Source organism: Periophthalmus magnuspinnatus, chromosome 1 (assembly GCF_009829125.3).
Source record: "Periophthalmus magnuspinnatus isolate fPerMag1 chromosome 1, fPerMag1.2.pri, whole genome shotgun sequence".
In the NCBI taxonomy this organism is placed as follows: Eukaryota; Metazoa; Chordata; class Actinopteri; order Gobiiformes; family Gobiidae; genus Periophthalmus; species Periophthalmus magnuspinnatus.
The window spans coordinates 19,630,882-19,653,259 of NC_047126.1; the positions used below are offsets into that span (position 1 = coordinate 19,630,882).

Consider the following 22,378-nt stretch of genomic DNA (forward strand, 5'->3'; position numbering starts at 1 on the left):
GTGGTGATGTCGTCCACGATGACGTCAATCATGGATACCATCCTGTTCTGGCAACTCGAGTACAGCGGCACAAACAAAAATCTACACGGAACACGATAGAGAAAAAGGTGAAATATCAACGAACCTGTCAATTTAAGGGCATTTTATTGTTTAAAATCTTTGTAAATGATTTGAATATGTTATGCACTTTGCCAACTTTTCTTTGTTATTGTTTATTTCTATGTTTAAAACTGATTACTAAAGGTCGCGACTCTCATTCATGTGTTAGCATAAAATTAATGAGCGTGTATTTTAGCATCACGTTACTAAAACTGTTTCCCTATTTTATATTAGGTAAAAGATGCTCCCAACGGGAGATGTTCAAGGTGGCCTTCGTAAACTGGAATCTCTTATTCGTACAATAAAGTACACGGGGCCTGTCAACTACAGCAGGTAAGCAACTAATGTGTTAGTTCAAAGTCCAGTTATAAACCCGTTTTGTACTAGTAAATACGCCTTTCAAAATGTAATCTAGCTTTATCTACTGGTGTCACTCTGATTCGAGTTTTAAACTTTTTGTTGCACGTAGTCCTTACATTTAAAATCATATTTGGGATTATGTCAATGAATGCATTTTGTTGATTTTAAAGACCAGATAATTTAAGCCATTCTGTAGTAGTGATTCTAGGTTCTAGACATACTAGTATCCATATGTTTATATAAAAATTCACATTTACTTTTTCACATTTCTTTGCTAATGTTTTGGTGAAGAACACAGAATTGATGACTATTTTTCCACAGCCTCACGGGTGGAGACCCTGCAGCTTTTCTTCCCATTGTCAGTCACACACTCACCTCCTTTTCTCCCGTGGTGACTGAACAGTTGGTGGCATTGGGATTTGAACTGACTGGGAAAACTGATCTAAGATTCATAGAGACTGTCTATAAGGTAACCCCGTCAGTATCTCTCCCTTAACATTGATTGGAATACAGCTTGTGATTGTGTCGTCACACATTCGTAATGTTAAACCCAGGGAGATTAAAGGGCTTGTACATGAATATAATTCATTCTTGAAAAAATAAATGCTAAACAAGCACCTAAACAAGACTAAAAGTGTAATCTATTCATTTTACATAGCATTTTCTCTGCAATAACTAACACAGAAGTTCTTGACAGGGTGAAGTTTTTTCATCAAACCATGCACTTTGTTACAAAAAATCATGGGAAATAACTGCCAGACACTTAATTCTCTGTCATGGTGCATTTTTAGAGAACTATAAGAAAGCAACTACATGACTCTGACTATCCCAGACAACTCTTTATTTGTCACTGTGCAATATCATAGTGGCAGAAAGGACTACATGGGCAGGGTTAAAAATTTTAACTAAACAAGTTTTTGACTCATGTTTTGAAATCAAATACAGGCCCTTTATGTACTAAATTTAGTATTAATTCAAAAGTATTCTGACACTATAGAGTGATGTATTCACTAATAGTGGCCACAGGAGTTTCCAATGGCTTTCCATAACAATGGTTGTTTTTTGATGTTCCACTTTAATTTTTATTTATAGGCAGCTTTTTAGACACTCAAGGGCACAAATTTAACATACACATAGATAATACATGAAATGAGCATGCATCGCAAAAAAAGGCTTTTCTGAACATATTAATGATCCATAATCTTTTTTTTAATGTACAGGTGTTGAGAGATGTTTTCCAGTATAAGCCGGTTTTAACTAAAGAGCAGTTCCTTCAGTGGGGATTCTGTCAAAGGAAGATTTCTGTTGTCTGTGATATCATCAGTCTGGTGCTGAAGAGACACAACCAACACAAAAAGAATAAAGTATGGCCACACGTGCATAAAGCAGAGTCTGAGTAGGACATTTCTGAGAAGTAACATTTTTAATTCTTACTGTACAGACTGTATTGAGATTATGCTTATGCAATTTTATTTAAATTAACTCATATAAACAGTTTTCCAATTTTACCTTGTCTTGTGAAATCAGAGTAAATTTATTAAACCACTCATCAAAAGGAAACCAGACCAGCTCACTGAACTTGACATACATGTATTAAGCTGTTAATACATTAAAGACATTTTCACAGAAACATTTTCCAAAAAATAGCTTAACCAGTCTAGGTTAATTATTTGAAAATGAATATATCAGTTCACTGTTAAAGTTTGCAACCTTTCAGGTAATAAATTGACTCTGGAAAACAAAAAAGATACCATAAAAATCAGAAGTCTTTCAGTTAAATGGGTAATTAAAAGCCATTAAGTGCATGTGGGTTTAGAATGCTCGATGCAGACTATTTTTTATGGTTATAGAATTTTGCTGTGTTGTGCAGACAATTTATTGAATTGTCTAACCTTTTTTGTGCTGTTTTATGTGACTAGCCCAAATCCAGATTTCCTGCTTCACACAAGAATGTCAAAGTAGAAACTATTTCCTTTGCTGATCTGGAAAATGCCGTAAGTAACTTGGCATAGATGTACAAATGAAGCAAGATTATTATTCATAAAAGTTTAACCTTATTTTTTTTCTTCGGCAACCACAGAGTATAAACATCAGTCACATCTTTGTGATTGATTACCCAACTTTTGTTTTGTGTTTATTTTCTAAAAATATTACCTGTAAACTATGTTAATCTGCAAATATATGTTGTGTATTTTTCTAATTTTATATATTTTTAGGTTCTTGCCAAGCACTATTTTGTGAAGAACAGCTATTTAATGTATCCATAAACCATATTAATCTAGTGCATCTCAAATTTGCATCTTTAGTGGCAAAAAGGTTAAGAAACTGAGAATTCTTTATTTCTCAAATTTTATATTTTTTAGGTTCCTGCTAAGCCCTATGTTGTGAACCACGTAGAAAATCCTCCCACAATTCCTGTGACTGTCTCTCATAAAGAGCCGTCTTCATCAAAGATCGTGACCCACTCAGCTCCAGTAGAAAGATTCTCTTCTCAGTCTCCTGAACACGGAGGCTTAGCGGAGGAGGAGACTGCTGACAAACCATATGTAAGTAGGACCTGAAATTGTATCTGCAGTTTTATATATTATAAAACTGAAACTATTCATCTGATTAATTTGAATTAATCAGTTATTAAAGGTACACTATATAACTTTTTTTGGTGGGGCCTAAAATATTCCTCATTAAACATATCTATTCATTTATCTTTATTTATTTAATACAGGTGCTTTATTGCTCAAAAATAGTTAGCTCTGATCTGTTTGTCTCCCTTGGTGATGGATAAATTTAATGTCATATTGCGGAACATCCCAGAAAAAGTAATAACATCTTCATGTAGGTGGACCCTCCACTAGAAAAGTTCCATCGTACAACTTAAAATAATATAAAATTAATTGAATAATGTGTTATTGTTGTTTAAAGTAAACAAACAAACTTGTTAGAAGATTTAAAAAAAAAAAAAAAAAGTTTTATTACCAGCACAGACCAGTACAGGACAATAACTCTTTGATATATGGGATATATACATTTAAATAATCATAGATATTAATGTATTTTACATTTGACACAACAACTGTATATTTTTATTTTTTTGTCAGTAAGGTAGTGTTAGAATAATTTGTTGCAAGTTGTATTTATATGTTTTCAGTATGTGGAGTTGCAGGAGAGGTTTTCAACTCTGGAAACCCGAGTCGAGAAACTTGTTTCTGGGTTGGACCGACTCAGCGTCCTGGAGAAGCGCTTTGAGAAGCTGGAAACACTGAACAATAAAGATAAAGTTGGTAGATTTAATTTGTTGGTCTTCTTATTTTTTATTTTAGAAGACTTTGAATTGACTGTTTTCTTGCAGACTGAAGAACAGCTTATTACCATATCCAGGGAGACATGGGAAAATCTGCTCAGTCGAGTTTTACTATTAGAAACCAAACTGGAGCTGAGCAGTGCTAAGGTAACTTTTTTATTATTTTAATCTGCAATATTAATTTTAGTAAACAAATAATGCTTAACTAAACTGTGTAGACATCAACCAGAATTAAAATGATTTAATTTATGAAAACTATAGTAGCTCTAAACCAAAGTCAATACTAGGAGTGAAGTAAGTCTATAATTTCTTAGAGATGCTGACCAATGCAGACCAGGAGCACACCACAGATTTGGACTAAACCGGGACTAAACCGGGACTAAACCGGGACTAAACCGGGACTAAACCGGGACTAAACCGGGACTAAACCGGGACTAAACCGGGACTAAACCGGGACTAAACCGGGACTAAACCGGGACTAAACCGGGACTAAAGCTCTTCTGATACACATTGAAACTGAAGAAAAAAGACTCCCTAATGTATTCCACCCTCTAAAATGGAATAATGAATAGATAATATGTTAGTAAATTGCCCAAATTATTCTTGATGAATACTTTTTTTAGGTTCAATGTTTTTTTTGTCATTGTTCAGGAGAATGTCCCACCACTATACCCTGACGCCACAACCTCTTTTGTCCCAAAGGTTTTATTTGATGTTCCACAGGTAAGAGCCAAAGCAAGTGCATTTTAGTATTTTTTTTTAAAACAGCATATGTAGTTTAATTATGAAATATGCTGAAATGGATTTATTCCAAATATGTCCTCCGTTATGTCAAATATGTCCTCCGTTATGTCACTTAGCCCAGTGTTAAATGCGTCACTTCGACAGAGAATGACCTAAAAGAACTGGATCAGCTAACTTTGTCAGAACCAGACAATCAAGTAAGTTCTGTTTTAAAGCTAGTATCTTAAAAGTGCACCTCTGTGGGGGAGGGTATGCCACCAGCTGGTGTCCATGGAGATGACATGGCTTTGTCTGAATGTTTCACAATGTGTCAATACATTTTATTTACTCAAGGTACCTGGAATAGCACACAACATGATAATCCTGCTAATATTTTTTAAAAATAAAATAAATCTGACCATAACATTTATAATTTTGGTCCAAATTGCATTTTTACATTTTAGTTTATAGAGGTTTGTATTCTTTCATGGTTAAGCATGTGTTAAATTATATTATCAAGAGTGTACTAATACTACTAAAAAACATCCTATATTTTGTTCAAGGATGATCTTAAAGAAAGACTGGAGAGGATCACCAAAATGTAAGTTCAGTGGGACATTTTTATTTTATGTTTTGCAGTGTATGTATTGTATTTTATTATATACTGTATTAATGTTTGTATTTGTTTTAGGTTGAAGAGCACCTCTAGTCTATTGAAGAGCTCAGACAACTACAGTTAATAATGTTATGTCTTATTAATGCAAACTTCAACACATCAAACCACTTACTATGGTGAACCCAAGAAATTAAAAGTTTATTTTGTATTAATCATCAATCATAATCAAGACAATTATGACATTTTAAATAAAATAAATATTAACTGAACTTTCTAGTCAGTTTTGTTTGTGATTCTCTCTCTCTCTCTCTCTCTCTCTCTCTCTCTCTCTCTCTCTCTCTCTCTCTCTCTCTCTCTCTCTCAATGGCTTCAATCAATACAACAACATCCATGGTCCTGTTTCGGATTTGATTTTTAACAACAAAAGGTGAGAGTAATTAACTGAAAAACTGTTGGCTAATGCTAGCTAGCTTGTGACTAATTTTATGTGTGTAAGATTTGTTTAAAAACACAAATCATCAGTTGTTCCAACTAAATCAGTTCTTTCTGGTCAGATTGCGTTAAAATAAAAGTCAGATTAAAATCTAACAGGTCTCAAACAGAGCAGAGCCTCTAGTTAGCATCACTGCCCCAGGGAACATTGATGACATCTGCTGTAAAGTATCTATAAAGAAACCTAGGCTTGGTGTAAGTGAAGTGTTCTGCCTTCGAGTCAAAAAAGTGGGTTGAAATACTCACGGATAAACGCGGGAAATCACTTCCTGTTTAAGAGTCTCGTGTTGTGTGCGCTGCGCCTCTGCCGCAGCCTCAGCGCACTTTACATACACACATATGTGCATATATACCAAAAACCTACCGAAAACACAACGTTTTTAAGTAATGGAGACCGATCATCAACAGACCAAACTTTGTCTTCTCAACGGGTAAGATATTTTGCTTTATCAACAATGTTTAAAACCAAAATACTCATCGTAAAATTTACTCCTTTTAATAGTACTTAAAAGAGACTCAGGATTTTGCTGGATAACTGTTAATCTGCGCATTTTGTGTGGTATGCAGAAGTGTTCATACTTAGAAGTGACCTACTTTTAACTTTGATCACTTTACTTTCTTGTTACTTGTCAATCAGTAATTACTCCAATAGGAATTTATTTCATCCATTTTTTTACATTAACGTTGAATTTGACTAATATATTCCTTGTAATGTGCCCAACAATAGACTATTATAAGGTGACTTCTACTGGTAATATAACACAGACGTTGAAATGTTTTTGACCTGCTACATCATATGCAGTAATGTATTCAGTATTTATAAACTATTCACCTGTTGGATGTATTTATATTAAGTCAGTACAATCATTTTAAATACCGTTTAGGCATGCACTTAAGTATTCATATTTTAGTAATATTAAGGAAAATCATGCAGCTGTATTTGATATAAAAGGGGTTTTTGATTGTGTTTTGGAGTCTGTTTAGTCCAGATAACAATTCCAGTTATAAAAATATAATTGTGATTATTTTAAAAATTGATTATTCACGATCATTCCAATCCAGTCATTGCAGACCCACTTATTGTAATTTTTATATAAATTTCACCGGTTACGAACATAGGTGCATTGAATATATAATTTTAATAATATCTCTTTTTTCTGTTGTAGCTCCAGGAAAAGGCAGGACTTCCTGGAGTGGCCTGAGTATTTTATGGCAGTGGCGTTTCTATCAGCCCAAAGGAGCAAAGACCCAAACTCACAGGTGATGGGCGAAGTAACTGTAACCAGGCATCTGTAGGGGATGGGAGGGCATCTGATTTAACACTAACACCAAAAACATTTTAAAAAGCAAAAAACAGTAAGTCAAAGATTATTACTTCATGTGACATATTTTGGGGAAGAAAAAAAAAAAAAAGGGTCTGTGAGTCACCTGCTTGCCTCCATGTTATTGCTTTGCCACAAAAAATATCTATGGCAAACAGCCTAAGCAAGAAAGTTACACAGTCCACCTATCAAATCATGAGAGACGCTGATTCCCAATACCATAATAGCACAACAATAAGAAGAATTTATATTAAAGATAATTTGTATCGATTGCACATGATATTCATCAATATGTCACTATTTTTAAAAGGCAAAATGCATATTTACATTTCAAAAATATGTTTCCTTTCCAAAATTCAGCTTTGTAAAACGTAGCCCAAAAAAAAGTATTGCAACTTTAATTCCTTTTTCTGTGCCTTCCTTTTGCAGGTGGGGGCGTGCATAGTGAACCAGGAGAATAAGATCGTTGGGATTGGGTACAACGGGATGCCCAACGGCTGCAGTGACGACCTTCTGCCCTGGTCCCGGACAGCAGACGACCAACTGGACACAAAGTACCCCTACGGTGAGAGCCAGGCTGACTAAAACTGACTAAGACTAAAACTAGTAAACAGCACAGGGAATATAAAACACAGTATATTTTATGCACCCCTGAATTCTTTATAAATGGAGTCATGGGGGGGGGGGCTAGGGCTAATGCTCCACAGTGTCCTCGGTCGCGTACTTCCTTTGTTTTGTCCGTTTCGTCATGTTTAAAACGCAAAACTGCTGCGTAAAATTACGCAATACACGCGCATAATTTTACCCGCGGATCTTTATATCCAGTCTCGTGTTTTTATGCGGAGAAGTGAGATTTCACTTTCCTGCAGCAGATTGGACATGGAGGCTCTAACTTCCTTTGTGGACATAATTTCTTGACTGGATTATATTCTCTGGACCTTTACGGAACGAAGACCAACTTTGTGTGAATATGTTGATGTTTGACAGAACCAGAGCGCTAAATGGTAAGTGAAGTCCAGATTCACATTTCTGACTTCTCTGTAAAAACGGCTTTCCTGTCAGCACTGTGGAGATTTGAGGTGTAAATGGTTTACATATTCAGAAAGATGAATGCCGTAGCTTTCATTTGATGTGTAGAATGTTTGTGTGGGTGACGCAGAAATACACGTACATTGCTGTAAAGTTGTAACGTGTAACGCGGGTGGGCCGTCGGAACGCTAAGTGGTTAAGTTGTCGGCGCTCAAGTGACGGAAATGTAACCGAGACAATCCGGTCATTTTTCAAAATAAAAGATTTTTCAAAATAAACGATTGTTCAGACTCAGATAATAAATACAACAGAAATAATTCATTATTTATTGGACGGCCCGCGGCCCGGTACCAATTGATCCACGGACCGGTACCGGTCCGCGGCCCGGTGATTGGGAACACTGATGTAGTGTAATCTTTCAATGTCTGGAATCATAAATCACATTTGCTGCCCCGAGGCTGACTGCTAGAAACATGGCTGCCAATCTCTACCAGGAACACATAAAACAGTGGGGAGCCAGCGGCAAAACTGTCTTTGTGTCACTTCACCCGCATTTCCTAGCATGAATGTGGTGTGTGAGTGTTGGTGGTGGTTGAAGGGGCCTATAGCACAGATTGGCAGCCTTGCTTCTGTCACCCTACCTTAGGGCAGCTGTGGCTACATTAATAGCTTACCACCACAGAGTATGTAGTGAATGAATAATGCACTGTAAAGTCCTTTGGGTGGAAGGTGCTATATGAATCCAGTATTATCATTATTATTAGTAAGAATGAAAGCTTCAGTCTCAGTGTATGCACTTTTTCATCTGTCCTCTAGAGGGTGACAAAAGATCAGTAATGACCCAACTCATCTCTTCTATCGCCTTTTTTGTCTTTGTATTTGAATGCATTATTGTTTTAATAATTGCACACTGCAGGCTCACAAGTACATTTATTTAGTTGTGTTGTGCCAAGGTGCTTAGACTGGCAAGTGAGTCTATTTCAAAGGTTCTGACCAACATTTATCTGGAAACAAGCAGGTTTATGGAGATGCATCTGTGCTCAAAGTAAAAATGCATGTTTTATCAAAGTTTTTCAGTGCAAGTAACACAACCAAATTGAAAAAGCATGGTTTTATTATAGGCTATATTTATGTGCAAAACATTGTATACTGTTGCTTTAATTAAAAGAAGGCTATCTAAAGTGGCAATCTGTGGATTTCAGAATAATTAAAAATCAGCACTGTTGCCATAGCAATTAACAGATAAACTAAATATTTTATCATTTGAATGGGGGGGAAAAGCTGTAGTTATATTAGTAAAGCTTTGCTTTAGCCTCTGAAAGTTGTGAAAGTCATCTATCAACTCTGTATACGTGGTGAATAATTACAATGCTTCGAATACATAAGGTAAATAAGGAATAAGTTTGGACCAATGCAAACTGTTTAAAATGTGGAAAATGTGAAAAACAGCCTTATTTTATTTTAAAGACCTTAATTAAAAAATGTGCTGTACCTGATGTTTAAGACTTCGTGTCACAGTTGAGACTGGTGATGTGTAAATGTTTAACTTGTGTTTCCCCACAGTGTGCCATGCGGAGCTCAATGCCATCATGAACAAGAACAGTGCAGATGTGAAGGGATGCACCCTGTACGTGGCTCTGTTCCCCTGTAACGAATGTGCCAAACTCATCATCCAGGCAGGTGGGTACAGCTCTGCTTAGAAACATTCAAATGACTTTTAATGTGTTTTAATATTATGCACTGGACTCCATATCCCATTTCCTGTGGTATAAGGTTGGTTAGACTACTGATTTCACCAAAATGTAGTTTTACATTTAAGATTTAAAAAAAAAAAAAAAAAAAACATGCATTTTTTTCTTGTTCTTTTTTTCTTTTTTTTTTGGTGAAATTTATGATGTTACTCTCTGGTTGGACCGTGCCTACATGGGAAGATTTTATTGCAAGATTTGATCCTCATTTGACACAGGCATGAAAGGATTACCTTGCTCAAGTTTTAGAAAGTTGTTTATCTTTGAGTAGCTGTAGCCGAAGGAGTCCTCCATATAGAGACATTTTTGCCACCGTGTTCAGACATTGAATACTTTAAACCCTGTCCCAGTATAGGACCAATAGTGATGCAAATAATCGGTGCTAAAGTTGGTTAAAAAAGTACGACGGAGTATAACGGTCACTTAAATTTAAAAAAATATGCGGGCGCTACGAGAAAAAAAGTCGTAATATTACGAGAAAAAAGTGTCAAAGGCAGCACTCCGATCTAACAGAATCAAGACTGAGACTTTGCCTGCATCTGTGTTCAAGTGGATGTCATTTGTCACCTTGATAAGAGCAGTCTCAGTGCTGTGGTGGGGTCTAAAACCTGATTGGAAGACATCAAAGGAGTTGTTCATTTCGAGGAAGTTAATAAGCTGTTGGTAAACAACTTTTTCGAGGACTTTGCCTAAAATAAAAAAAAAAAAAAAAAAAAAAAAAAAAAAAATATATATATATATATATATATATATATATATGAAGGCGCTACAAGAAAAAAGTAGTAGCATTTCGACATTAAAGTCGTAATTTTACGAGAATAAAGTCGAAGTCAGAAAAAGAATAAAGTCGTAATATTACGAGAAAAAAGTCGTAATATTACGAGAAAAAAGTCGTAATATTACGAGAAAAAAGTCGTAATATTACGAGAAAAAAGTCGTAATATTACGAGAAAAAAGTCGTAATATTACGAGAATAAAGTCGTAATATTACGAGAATAAAGTTGTATTTTTATGAGAATATAGGCTGCTGTACGTGAATGAGTGACCAGTGCGTTGTGTGTTATGGAGCATTTGGAGCATTTTGTTAAATGTTAATTTAATTATTCAAAATTATTAATAATGAAGCTTCACCTACATTAAAAAAATTTACTATTCTTTGTCCTGAACAAACTACCCGATTCACTCGTTCCTCCGTAAACCGAAATTGCATAGTTCCAAAAAGATCCTCGGCCTTTGCTCAATCGGCTTTTTCTTATCAAACCATTAGGCAGTGGAATCAGCTTCCAGACAGTCTGAAATTGTCTGTGGATTTTAATAGTTTTACTAGAAATTTGAAAAAGTTCATTTTAAATAATCAAACGTGTCCACATCAGTCTAGTTAGTTGGTGCTGCTCTGTGCTCACTGTATAAACCTGCACATAATGATTTTTATAATAGTTTGGACTGGGGGGGACATATAAATTCGTCAATTGATATGTGTTTTTTAATGTGTGTTCACCTGCTCAGGGACTGCAGATGGAAAGTAGCAGTAGCTAAATCTGGTGCAAATCATCTTTTCTTTGTAAGATTAATGAATTTGTACATGGTCCCTGTCAAATAAAGAGAGAAAGATAAAATTTTAACTGGGGTTTATGCACGATGAAATCCTGTGTCTTTTAGCCCACCATCACCACACTATCATTAGTACAAGTACTTTGAAGGGACACTGCCAGCATTTGAGTTTGTTTACTCAGAGAAACCATACAGATTTGGAAGAAAATGCTATATCTGAACAAAATGCTCCAAATTCTTCATAACGTACTGGTTACTCATTCACGCACAGCAGCCTATATTCTCGTAATATTACGACTTTATTCTCATAATATTACGACTTTTTTCTCGTAATATTACAACTTTATTCTTTTTCTGACTTTGACTTTATTCTCGTAAAATTACGACTTTAATGTCGAAATGCTACTACTTTTTTCTTGTAGCGCCTTCATATATATATATATTTTTTTAAATTTATTTTAGGCAAAGTCCTCGAAAAAGTTGTTTACCAACAGCTTATTAACTTCCTCGAAATGAACAACTCCTTTGATGTCTTCCAATCAGGTTTTAGACCCCACCACAGCACTGAGACTGCTCTTATCACGGTGACAAATGACATCCACTTGAACACTGATGCAGGCAAAGTCTCAGTCTTGATCCTGTTAGATCTGAGTGCTGCCTTTGACACTGTGGATCATGAGATCCTCTTACAGAGGGGATCTCTGGTATGGCGCTAAACTGATTCAAGTCCTATCTAGAAAACTGGGAGTACTTTGTTGAAATTGGAAAATGCATCTCAGATAAAATGTCCCTGACCTGTGGGGTTCCCCAGGGGTCAATTCTGGGACCCCTGTTGTTCAATCTCCACATGCTGCCATTAGGCCAGTTAATACACAGCAGTAATGTGTCCTACCATAACTATGCAGATGACACTCAGATCTATGTCTCACTGGCAGCAGGTGACTATGGACCAGTGGATTCACTCTGCCACTGCATCCAACAGATCAGTGTGTGGATGCAAAACTACTTTCTCCTAAACTAAGCTAAACTCAGACAAGACTGCAGTCATCATCTTTGGCCCACAGAAATGGAGAAAGTGTTAGCAGTCACCTTCAGTCTTTCTCTCTAAAACCTTCAAATCAGGCTAGAAATCTAGGGGTAACAATGGACTCAGACTTTAACTTTAACAGCCACATCAAATCAGTAACATCTGCAGCTTTTTATCACCTACGAAACATTGCAAAAACCAAAGGTATACTGTCAAAACCGGACTTGGAGAGACTTATCCATGCATTTGTCTCCAGTAGATTGGACTACTGTAACGTCCTGCTCACTGGCCTCTCCAAACAAGTGTTAACACAGCTGCAGTACATCCAGAAAGCCCCTGCTTGGGTCCTCAGTAAAACCAGAAAGTATGAGCACATAAGTCCTGTGCTTAGGTCTCTACTCTGGCTTCCTCTAGCTCAAAGAATAGACTTTAAAGCAGCTCTGCTTGGGTACAAGTCTCTCCATGGCCTAGCACCAAAGTACATATCTGACATGTTCGTGCCATATGAACCATCTCACACTCTGAGGACTTCAGGGACCAGCCTCCTGCTGGTGGCCAGAGTCAGGACTAAACATGGGGAATCAGTCTGGAACAGTCTTCCTGAAGATGTGAGACAGGCCTGTACTTTGACAATGTTTAAATCCAGGCCCAAAATGATTCTGTTTAGCTGTGCATATGACTGAACGGTTTTTATTTCTGCACTCTTCTGTTTTAACGTTAATTTTATGATTGTTTGTGATTATTTATGTTTTGATTTGTGTGGTTTTAAGGTCCTTCTTACTCTGTAAAGCACTTTGAATTTGTGTACAAATTGTGCTATACAAAGAAACTTGCCTTGTCTTGCCTTGCCAGTATGGCATAAAATATATATGTCCATAGAATGTTCCTAAGTATGGTTTTAACTTTTTATTTCCATGGAATCATGCAAGTGACATCGTCGTCACTCGTCACTCCTCGTCCAGAAAGAACTTTTTAATTGGTTTGCCTCTTTAACCTTAGTTGAAACACCGACCACAAAAGCCAGCATACTATTATCTGGTATGTATTTTAATAACGCAGGGCGTCATTGGGTCCACTTTAACAATGAAATGATGCATTTGAAGAAGAGCAATTGGATCTTGTTGATTGGAACATTCTTTGACACACCCACCCAAAGTATTCACGGTTGTTCATTTATATTCAGCTAATATATTTACACAAAATAATATCCAGATAAACAATCATTTTGAAAGTCCTTCAAGCCACTGACACTATATTCATAAGGCTGGTCAATTTTTCAACTTTTCTAAATCTATAAGTTGTTCCAGCTTTTATTAATTGCACGATAAGTCGATGTATTAATTATTGTGACAGGCCAAAGCCAAGTTTGAAGCAAATCAAAGATAGTCAAGGAGGATAATTTATTGTTTTCACTTTGTATGACTAGGAGGTATGATTTGGGTATTTTCCAAAATTGTTGTGACTTTAGTCTGTTTTGAAATCGCAGGAATCAAAGAAGTTGTGTATTTGTCTGATAAATACCATGACACACCTGGAATGACTGCGTCAAGGAGGCTGCTCAGCATGGCAGGTGTCCAGTTCAGGTATGTCTCTGTACTTCCCTCAGCATGTATCTTTTCAGATATAACAACTGAATATTCCATTACTTCACTTAAGTAATACCACAGTACTTGAAAACACACTTGTAAATAATAAAGTGCGGTTCAGGACTTGTGTATCAAGCAGGAAAAGTTTATAAAATCAGTGTGCCCTGCCACTCTGACCTCGGCGGAGTGCAGGCAGTGGTCTGGAGCGGTTTTCAGGCCATTAGATGTGTGTTATTGCATGAACCCAGGTGAAACTGTGCTGCCTTGGTCAAATGCGCATCACAGATCACCCATTTGAGTGGGTTGCTTGTAGATTGCCTGTTACAGATTACAGGCCGAACCCAACCTGCAGTTTGTGTAAACCTAGCTTAAATCATTAATTGAATACATTTTGACTAACTGACAATTCACCTTGTGTGTGTACTGTAACCTTGTTAGTGCTGTATTATCATTCTGGCTTTTATTATTGGATGGATGTCAATGAGACTGTCTAGTGCTGTTTCAAAGGGAAGTATTTAACCTGACAATTAGAGGTAGAGTGAAGTTGTTTGCTTTGCTCTGAATGACACAAGGGCATATGAGGGATATGAAAGTGAAAAATGTTGAATTCATGAATGCTTGACTGATGGTTTCTCCATAAAATTGTTATTGTTTTATGAAGTTCTTGCTCTCCAGACCTCCTCTGTTTATTACTTAACAGTGACGTTACTCTGGATATTCCTTTTGGATGTGTGTCTCTTGATGATGTTTTTTCTGTGTTTGGTTTTGGCAGGCAGTTCAAGCCCAAGAGGACCGAGATAGTCATTGATTTTAATTCCATTAACCACACTGGAACGCAGAGCAGCAGCAGCCTCTGAAATGCCTGATTAATGGATCCCCTCCAGTCCGTCATTGTCCAAAGAAAACTCAAATATATCACGACTTTGGCATCTTTGATATTTTGACAAAGCCTCTGGAATGTTGTATGTACTGTAATGTGTGTGCTCTAATAATCTTAAAATAGTTTAATTGGTTTGGTAACTTGTAGACTGTGAGTGACTGGAGTTTTACCTTTTTACATTTTCAGTTGATCACTTGGGACATGTACTCAAGAGAAAAACCCAAATTTCAGTTTTATGTAATTTCACTTTGCAAGGACCTATTTTTAAATTTTTTAGTTGCTTGTTATAAGCTGGTTGCTGTGCTGTTTTTAACATTGACAACGTTTTTACTAGTCTAGTTTATACAGGTTGTACTTTGTATTTTTTGATAGGGGTTATCATAATGTGGTTGAAAAGATATGTTATTTTGATTTATTCCAAATAAGGCTGCAAGATTAATCATAATCAAATCAGAATAGCAATTTGACTGGACACAACTGACAAATTACAAAGACTCTAATTTTTGAGATACCATAATTTCCTCCACAAACACCAAAATATCTGTCTTTCTGCATAAAAACTGCTGACAAAGTAGTTTAGATCTGTACAAGCGTGTACTGAAATTAATACGTATCATTCTTGTTTTAAAGTGCATTAGTTTATGGGCCTACTTCAGTTTTTGTCAATTCTTCTGGGTGCATTTAAAATGTGAACTTTGAACAGAATCCTATTATCCTACCATTAAAACATGAATCTCAAGTCTAATTGCTAATACTTGTCAGAAAATCCCAACTCCTTCAGCCCTAGTTGGTTTGGTGAAAGAAAATGGTTTTGCTGCTGGGGTAAAGAAACAGATCTGCATTATTCTTTGCACTTGTAGATAAAAAAAAAAGAAAAGAAGACTCAATAAGAGTTGTCTGCATCAAAAACACATTTATTGAGTTTCTTTTCATAATTATTGAGTTTCTTTTAATTGTAGTGTTTATTTTATATAGCAAAAATGATTTCCAAATTTGGTCTCGGATGCATGTTTGTGTGAAATGGCGTGAAACTCGTATAGTCAATAAATGGCCTGGACACACAAACCCAGATTTTTTTTTTTCTTTGAATAGATTTTGTTTTAATGTAAATGTATTCTTTGGTTGATGTTGTGACAGTTGGTTGAATTTTAATCTTGTGTATAATTATACACCTTGGCACCTTGAAGTCTTGACGTCATACAAGTTCTACCTGCACCAGTTACACCAGTGCTACCAGTTTTTAAACTCCACTTTTTCACTTTTGAAAATGGAAACATATTTTTGTAGTAACTTTTTGTACAAGCTTTACTTGTAGGTCACTATGCCCATTTTGTGTGGGTGTGTGTATAGCGCTGAAACCAGAAGTTTTCGTAAACTATATAAAAAGACACATACACTCTTTTTTTTTTTTTTCACTGTCTAACATAAAATCAGACAAAACTTTTCCTATTTTAGGTCAATTCAATACAATTTTTCATTATTTTCTTCAAAGTCAGAAATTTACATACAGTAAAATTATTATGCATTTATGATGATGTCATGTCTTTGGAAGCTTCTGATTGGTTTATTGACAACATCTGATTTAGAGACACACCTGTGGATGTATGTGAAGGCACACCTGAAACACACAGTTTCTTTGTGTAACATCATGGGAAAGTCAAAAGAAATCAGCCAAGATATCAAGAAAATTGTGGGCATTGTTACATTTGAAGGAAATGGGGGAAACTTACAAGCCTGGGAACACCATCCCAACTGTAAAATATGGAAGTGGCAGCATCATGTTGTGGGGTTGAACATTATGTGGAAACACTGAAGCCACGTCTCAAGATATCCGCTAGGAAGTTAAAGCTTGGGTGCAAATTGGTCTTCCAAATGGACCATGACTCAGAGTATACTGCCAACTGGTTACAAAGTGGCTTTAGGATAACAAAGTCAATGTTTTGGAGTGACCATCACAAAGCCCCGATCTCAAAATGCATGGGCAGACCTGAAAAAGCATGTGTGAGCAACGCAGCCTACAAACTTGGCTCAGTTACATCAGTTCTGTCTGGAGGAATGGGCCAAAATTCCTGTCAACTATTGTGAGAATCTTGTGGAAGGATATCCAAAATGTTTGACCCAAGTCACACAGATTAAAGCCAATGGTACCAAATACTAATGAAATATGAAACTTATGATTTTGAAGAAAGTAATGAAAACGTGTAAAAAAAACAAAACAAAATAAATCGATCTCTCATTATTCTGGCATTTAGCAAATAGAAAGAATTTTGGTCATCCTAATTGACCTAAAACAAGAAAAGTTTAGCCTGAATTAATGTCAGGTAGTGAGGGAAAAAAAAAGCATATACATATATTGTATGTAAACTGTATATGTATGTGTATCAATATATCAATTATATCAAAGAATACATTGGCCTCTTTGGCACAGCGGACTAGGTTTGGCTTCCCTTCCAAAATTACTTTCAGTATGCTGAAATATTGCAGCGAGTAATTGATGTCTGATGTTTTTTGACAAGCCCAGGATTGACATCCAGATAAATGTGGACTGTAGGTTCTTTGAGTTTCAACTTCCCCTTCTCCCTGGCTAACCTCAACATCTTCACCTTATCCTGGAAGTATAGAGACTTAGGTCTCAGAGGTCTGCCGGGTCTGGACAAACTGCTGCTGAATGTGAATGTGGGAGGGCAGAGTGCCCCCTTCACAGCTGGCAACGTGGCAGTGGCGGGCCATGCATTTCACCCTAGGGCCTTCAGAGACTAATGTACTTATAATTTGGTTCAGCCACACATTTTTAAGTTAATGTGATATAATTTATATATTGATTGACAAAATTGATGATAGTGAAATAATATTTCCCAAAAAACCAATCTGAGCAAAATCGGAATACATTATTAATGATAAACTGCCTCATCTCATGTGGATTTGTGTCCATCAATGGCAAAAGGCGTGGTCAAAAGTATTACCATCCCACATTCATTTATGAAAATTTGTTTCATTTTTCCTTTTCACCCAGGAAATGTCAATTAATAAATGATGACGTCAATACGGCGTTAGAGCAAAAATAACCACTTCCATACCAATAATTGAAGCAGCAGAAGAAGTCACCAATTCACTGGACTAAAAGAAGCATGCTGTTCTTTATATATATATATATATATATATATATATATATATACATTGCAAATAAGTATTTGAATACCCTGTGATTTTGCAAGTTCTCCCACTTAAAAAAAAATAAAAAAAATCTGGAAATCACATTGTATGATTTTTTAAAATAATTTATTTGTATGTCACTGCTGCAAATAAGTATTTGAACACCTGTCTATCAGCTAGAATTCTGTCCCTCAAATACCTGTTAGTCCACCTTTAAAAAGTCCGGTTGGTCAGATGAGACCAAAATAGAACTTTTTGGTCTTAATTCCACTCGCCGTGTTTGGAGGAAGAAGAATGATGAGTACCATCCAAAGAACACCATCCCTACTGTGAATTTCCCGTGACAACCCAGGGTAAACAACCAACAACAACAACAACAAACTTTATTTATAAAGCTCTTTTCATACAAGAAAAATGTAACACAAAGTGCTTTACAGTGCATTAAAATCAGTCCCACCCACCCAACCACCCCACAGCCAAACAACCCAACCCCAACACATCAATAAACACAACCAAACAACCCCCCACCCCAACGCACACTCCCACCCCCCACCTCAACACATGTTAAAATACCTTTGGTTTCATTAAAATAAGTTTAAATGCCATAGGCTGGATAAAGATGAACCAGATGAGAGAGCGCCACCAGAGGAACCATCTGCACCAGGAGCAGGGTCACCCACAGCCACAGGACACCAGCCCAGGGCCCAGAGAAGAGATGAGGTCAAGACCAAACCTCCAGGGCCCACGAGCCAGGGCCCAGCAGCCACAGCCAACCACAGCTCCCGGTGCAGAGGGCTCCTCAGAGGAAACACTGGTAAATCTAAAATTATTAAAAGAAATAAAATAAATCAAAGCTTAAACAAGTAAATAAGACATAAGTAAAACATGGATATCAACATACACTAGCCAGCCTGAATAAATAGAGAAGTAAACTAAAATTAAAGCCGCAAGCGGCATCGAACGGCCCTCGCGGGCCGTGCTTCGCACTTGGCCGACCCGGCACTCCCTGTGGGTGGCGCTAACGCGCCACTTGTCCCTTTTTTATTGCGGCTTTGGGCTGCACTTGTCACCAAACAAGTCAATTTGTGCTGATGCACAAAATGCAACAACATGGGTTTTCCAGGCATCGCCATGGCAACACCGTGCAAAATACAAACTTGGCCCCCCGGACTTTTTTGACGGGGACGACCTGAAGAATCACTGTGCCAAATTTTATGTTCGTGGATGACGATAATAAGTCGTTATTAGACTTTGAAATGTACGAAAATTTGGAAATTTTCCCATTAGGATAACATGGGCGCTTTCGCGCATCGCCATGGCAACCCAGTGAAAAATATGACTTGGGTCTGATTGACTTTTTTGATCAGGATGACATGAAGAGTCATGGTGCCAAATTTCACATTATTCCATGAAAGTAATATTTTTCCCATGAATGGGAAAAATTGGGAGGTGTCCCATTAGGATAACATTGGCAGTTTGGCGCATCGCCATGGCAACACGGTGCAAAAAAACACATGGGTGTAATTGACTTTATTGATTGGGATGACCCAATGGAATTTTGTGTCAAATTTGGTAACATTTGGGAAAACTAAATTTTTGGCCTTCCATACAAATTTATTAAATGTTCTGTAGGGGGCGCTATCGCGCCAATTTATTTTTTGTCACAATGAGTAGCTTTAGGCCGGAAAGTTTTACAACTGATTCGAATTTGAGCAAAATCGGACTTTGCATGCACAAACGGGAGCAAATTTTGACTTTTGAAAATTGCAAAAATTCCGATGGAATTTTGCGGCTTTGCCGCACGGAAACCGTAAATGGGATCATCATAAATTGGATAACTTTTGATGCCCCACTTGTCTAGATGATGTACAGTGATTTTCAGCCCTGCAGGTGAAGCGCCTTCAGAGGAGTTGACGAAAATGCGAGGTCAGCGAAAACGCTGACTCTGCATTTTAGAATTTTCAATCCAAGATGGCCGACTTCCGGTGCGTCAGAGGGCGTGACCATAATAATCTTTTTTTTTTGGCATCACTTGAAGAATGCGTGTACCGAATTTCGTGGCTCTACGCCAAAGTTGACGTCGCGACGTCTCCCATTGACGCAATGTATTTTGACTTTTGCAGGGGGCGCTGTCGCGCCATTTTTTTATGCCCAATGATGCACCACATAAAAAAATAAATTTTTCGGCAGACCTGAATTTTGGGCAAAATTTGGTGAGTTTTTGAATATGTTCAGGGGGTCAAATTACTGCTCAAAGAGCAGAAGAAGAAAAAAAAAAAAAAATAATAATAATTTTTTTTTTTTTAGCAAAAACAATATATCCGATAACATTAGAAACACATATTATACGTTTTTTGAAAGCTCTGGACCTTCCCCACGTCACCGTGGGGTCAATGGCGAATGACGAGCGCTAACGCGCTCGTCATTCGCCATGACGTCGGGGTCCGCCATTGACCTCCCATTGACTTCCATTCATTTTAGCAGTTATAAGTATGGCCCATGCCTGCGGCATGGGGGCTTGGATAGGGCTCGATGCCAGGAGTGTGTTTGGGGACATGAGCGCTTCGCGCTGCGTCAGCGTCAACATTGAGTCAATGGGCTTCGCCCATTGACTCAATGTTGACGCTGACATGCTAGCAAGAACAAATATGTATGTCCCATGCCTACGGCATGGGTTGCTAGGACACAGGAGTCTGTGCAAGGTCGCGGTGCTGCCACGAAGTTGCGCGCTTCGCGCGCAACTTCGTGAAGACAGTCTGCAACGATGAGTGCTTCGCACTCATCGTTGCGGAAGCAATAGGCCCTACGCCCTGTAGGGGCTCGGGCCTAATGATAAATACTAATCAAAAGCTATGCTAAAAAGATGGGTCTTGAGCCTGCTTTTAAAAACCTGAATGTTCTCTGCGGCCCTGAGGTCCTCCGGCAGACTGTTCCATAGACGGGGGCCATAAAACTGGAAAGAGGCCTCTCCATGCGTGTGTGTCCTGACTTTGGGAATGACTAGGAGCCTGCTGCCGGAGGAGCGCAGGGGCCGCGAGGGTTCATAGGATAAAAGCAGTTCTGTAAGATAAGAAGGCCCAAGACCATTAAGACATTTAAAAAACAGTAAAAGAACTTTAAAATCGATCCTGAAACACACAGGGAGCCAATGCAGGGATTCTAAAACCGGTGTAATGTGGTCCCGCCCCCTGGTCTTAGTTGGGACACGTGCTGCTGAATTTTGTAATAATTGTAGACCTGAAATCGCCTTTTTGGGAAGACCAGAGAGCAGGGCATTACAGTAGTCTATACGACTGGTGATAAAAGCATCAGCGTCTCTGTGTTGGCCCGAGAGAGAATGGGACGGACTCTGGCTATGTTTTTCAAATGGTAAAAAACAATTTTTATGATGTTTTTAATGTGTGGAATAAAAGTCAGCTCAGAGTAAAAAATAACGCCCAGGTTTCTTACTTGTGATGATGGATTAAAAGACTGTGACTGTAATTTGGGTAATAGTTTCTCTCTCTGGGCCTCAGGACCGATGATTAAAACCTCAGTTTTGTCCTGGTTAAGCTGGAGGAAGTTTTCTGCCATCCAGGATTTGATGTCTAAAATACAGTTAAAAAGAGCATCCAATGGGCTGGGGTCATCAGGAGACATGGAGATGTAAAGCTGTGTATCATCTGCATAGCTGTGGAAGCTGATTCCATGTCTCCTGATGACATCACCAAGAGGAAGCATGTACAGGTTAAAAATATAGGACCTAAAATGGAACCCTGGGGCACACCACATGTGATTTTATGAACCTGAGAGGAGTAGGTGTCTAAGCTTACCATAAATGTTCTGTCTGTGAGGTAGGAAGTAAACCATTTGTGTACAGTACCAGATAGACCGACCAGGTGTTTGAGTCTGTTTAAAAGAATAGTGTGGTCTACTGTATCAAAGGCAGCGCTTAGATCCAGTAGAACCAACACTGTCACCTGTTTAGAATCATAATTTAGCCTAAAATCATTTAAAATCTTTGTCAAGGCTGTCTCTGTACTGTGGTTTACTTTAAAACCAGACTGACATTCTTCAAGAATGTTCTGTGTGTTTAAAAAATAATTAAGCTGGGTAAAAAAAAGTTTAGAATCATAATTTAGCCTAAAATCATTTAAAATCTTTGTCAAGGCTGTCTCTGTACTGTGGTTTACTTTAAAACCAGACTGACATTCTTCAAGAATGTTCTGTGTGTTTAAAAAATAATTAAGCTGGGTAAAAAAAAGTTTTTCTAAAATTTTGCTTAAAAATGGTAAGTTAGACACTGGTCTGTAATTGTTGAAGTCATTAAAATCTAAATTGCTCTTCTTCAGCAGGGGCCTCACCACTGCAGCTTTAAAGGCAGGGGGAAAGACCCCCGTCTGAAGAGAGTAGTTCATCATGTTTAAAAGCTCGTCTCTAAAAGATTCATAAAATGACTTGAAGAACCGTGTTGGAATGGGGTCAACAAGACATGTGGTGGGTCTCACTGAGGAG

At 37.5% G+C, this 22,378-nt stretch overlaps 2 protein-coding genes across 2 annotated transcripts; both read left to right on the forward strand.

Moving 5' to 3' along the window:
* The first annotated feature begins 39 nt into the window (after positions 1-39).
* On the forward strand, positions 40-5,363 carry cep44 (centrosomal protein 44). The gene is made up of 12 exons (XM_033964870.2): positions 40-107; positions 334-432; positions 781-928; positions 1,680-1,823; positions 2,379-2,453; positions 2,823-3,005; positions 3,605-3,733; positions 3,806-3,904; positions 4,409-4,480; positions 4,618-4,698; positions 5,044-5,081; positions 5,172-5,363. The coding sequence occupies exons 2-12, from the start codon at positions 341-343 to the stop codon at positions 5,218-5,220; spliced, it is 1,110 nt and encodes a 369-aa protein (XP_033820761.1). The 5' UTR covers positions 40-107; positions 334-340; the 3' UTR covers positions 5,221-5,363.
* Positions 5,364-5,864: 501 nt separating this feature from the next.
* On the forward strand, positions 5,865-15,801 carry LOC117372270 (deoxycytidylate deaminase-like). The gene is made up of 6 exons (XM_033968052.2): positions 5,865-6,019; positions 6,755-6,848; positions 7,340-7,475; positions 9,503-9,619; positions 13,752-13,848; positions 14,624-15,801. The coding sequence occupies exons 1-6, from the start codon at positions 5,976-5,978 to the stop codon at positions 14,706-14,708; spliced, it is 573 nt and encodes a 190-aa protein (XP_033823943.1). The 5' UTR covers positions 5,865-5,975; the 3' UTR covers positions 14,709-15,801.
* The last annotated feature ends 6,577 nt before the right edge of the window (positions 15,802-22,378 follow it).

Bases quoted from the DNA above. Each gene is read 5' to 3' on its own strand.
- cep44 (XM_033964870.2), top strand. From the start codon at position 341: ATGCTCCCAACGGGAGATGTTCAAGGTGGCCTTCGTAAACTGGAATCT. The intron at 2,454-2,822 runs GTAAGTAACTTG...TATATTTTTTAG, and splicing joins TTGCTGATCTGGAAAATGCC to GTTCCTGCTAAGCCCTATGT. The intron at 3,905-4,408 runs GTAACTTTTTTA...GTCATTGTTCAG, and splicing joins TGGAGCTGAGCAGTGCTAAG to GAGAATGTCCCACCACTATA.
- LOC117372270 (XM_033968052.2), top strand. From the start codon at position 5,976: ATGGAGACCGATCATCAACAGACCAAACTTTGTCTTCTCAACGG. The intron at 6,849-7,339 runs GTGATGGGCGAA...TTCCTTTTGCAG, and splicing joins GCAAAGACCCAAACTCACAG to GTGGGGGCGTGCATAGTGAA. The intron at 7,476-9,502 runs GTGAGAGCCAGG...GTTTCCCCACAG, and splicing joins GGACACAAAGTACCCCTACG to TGTGCCATGCGGAGCTCAAT.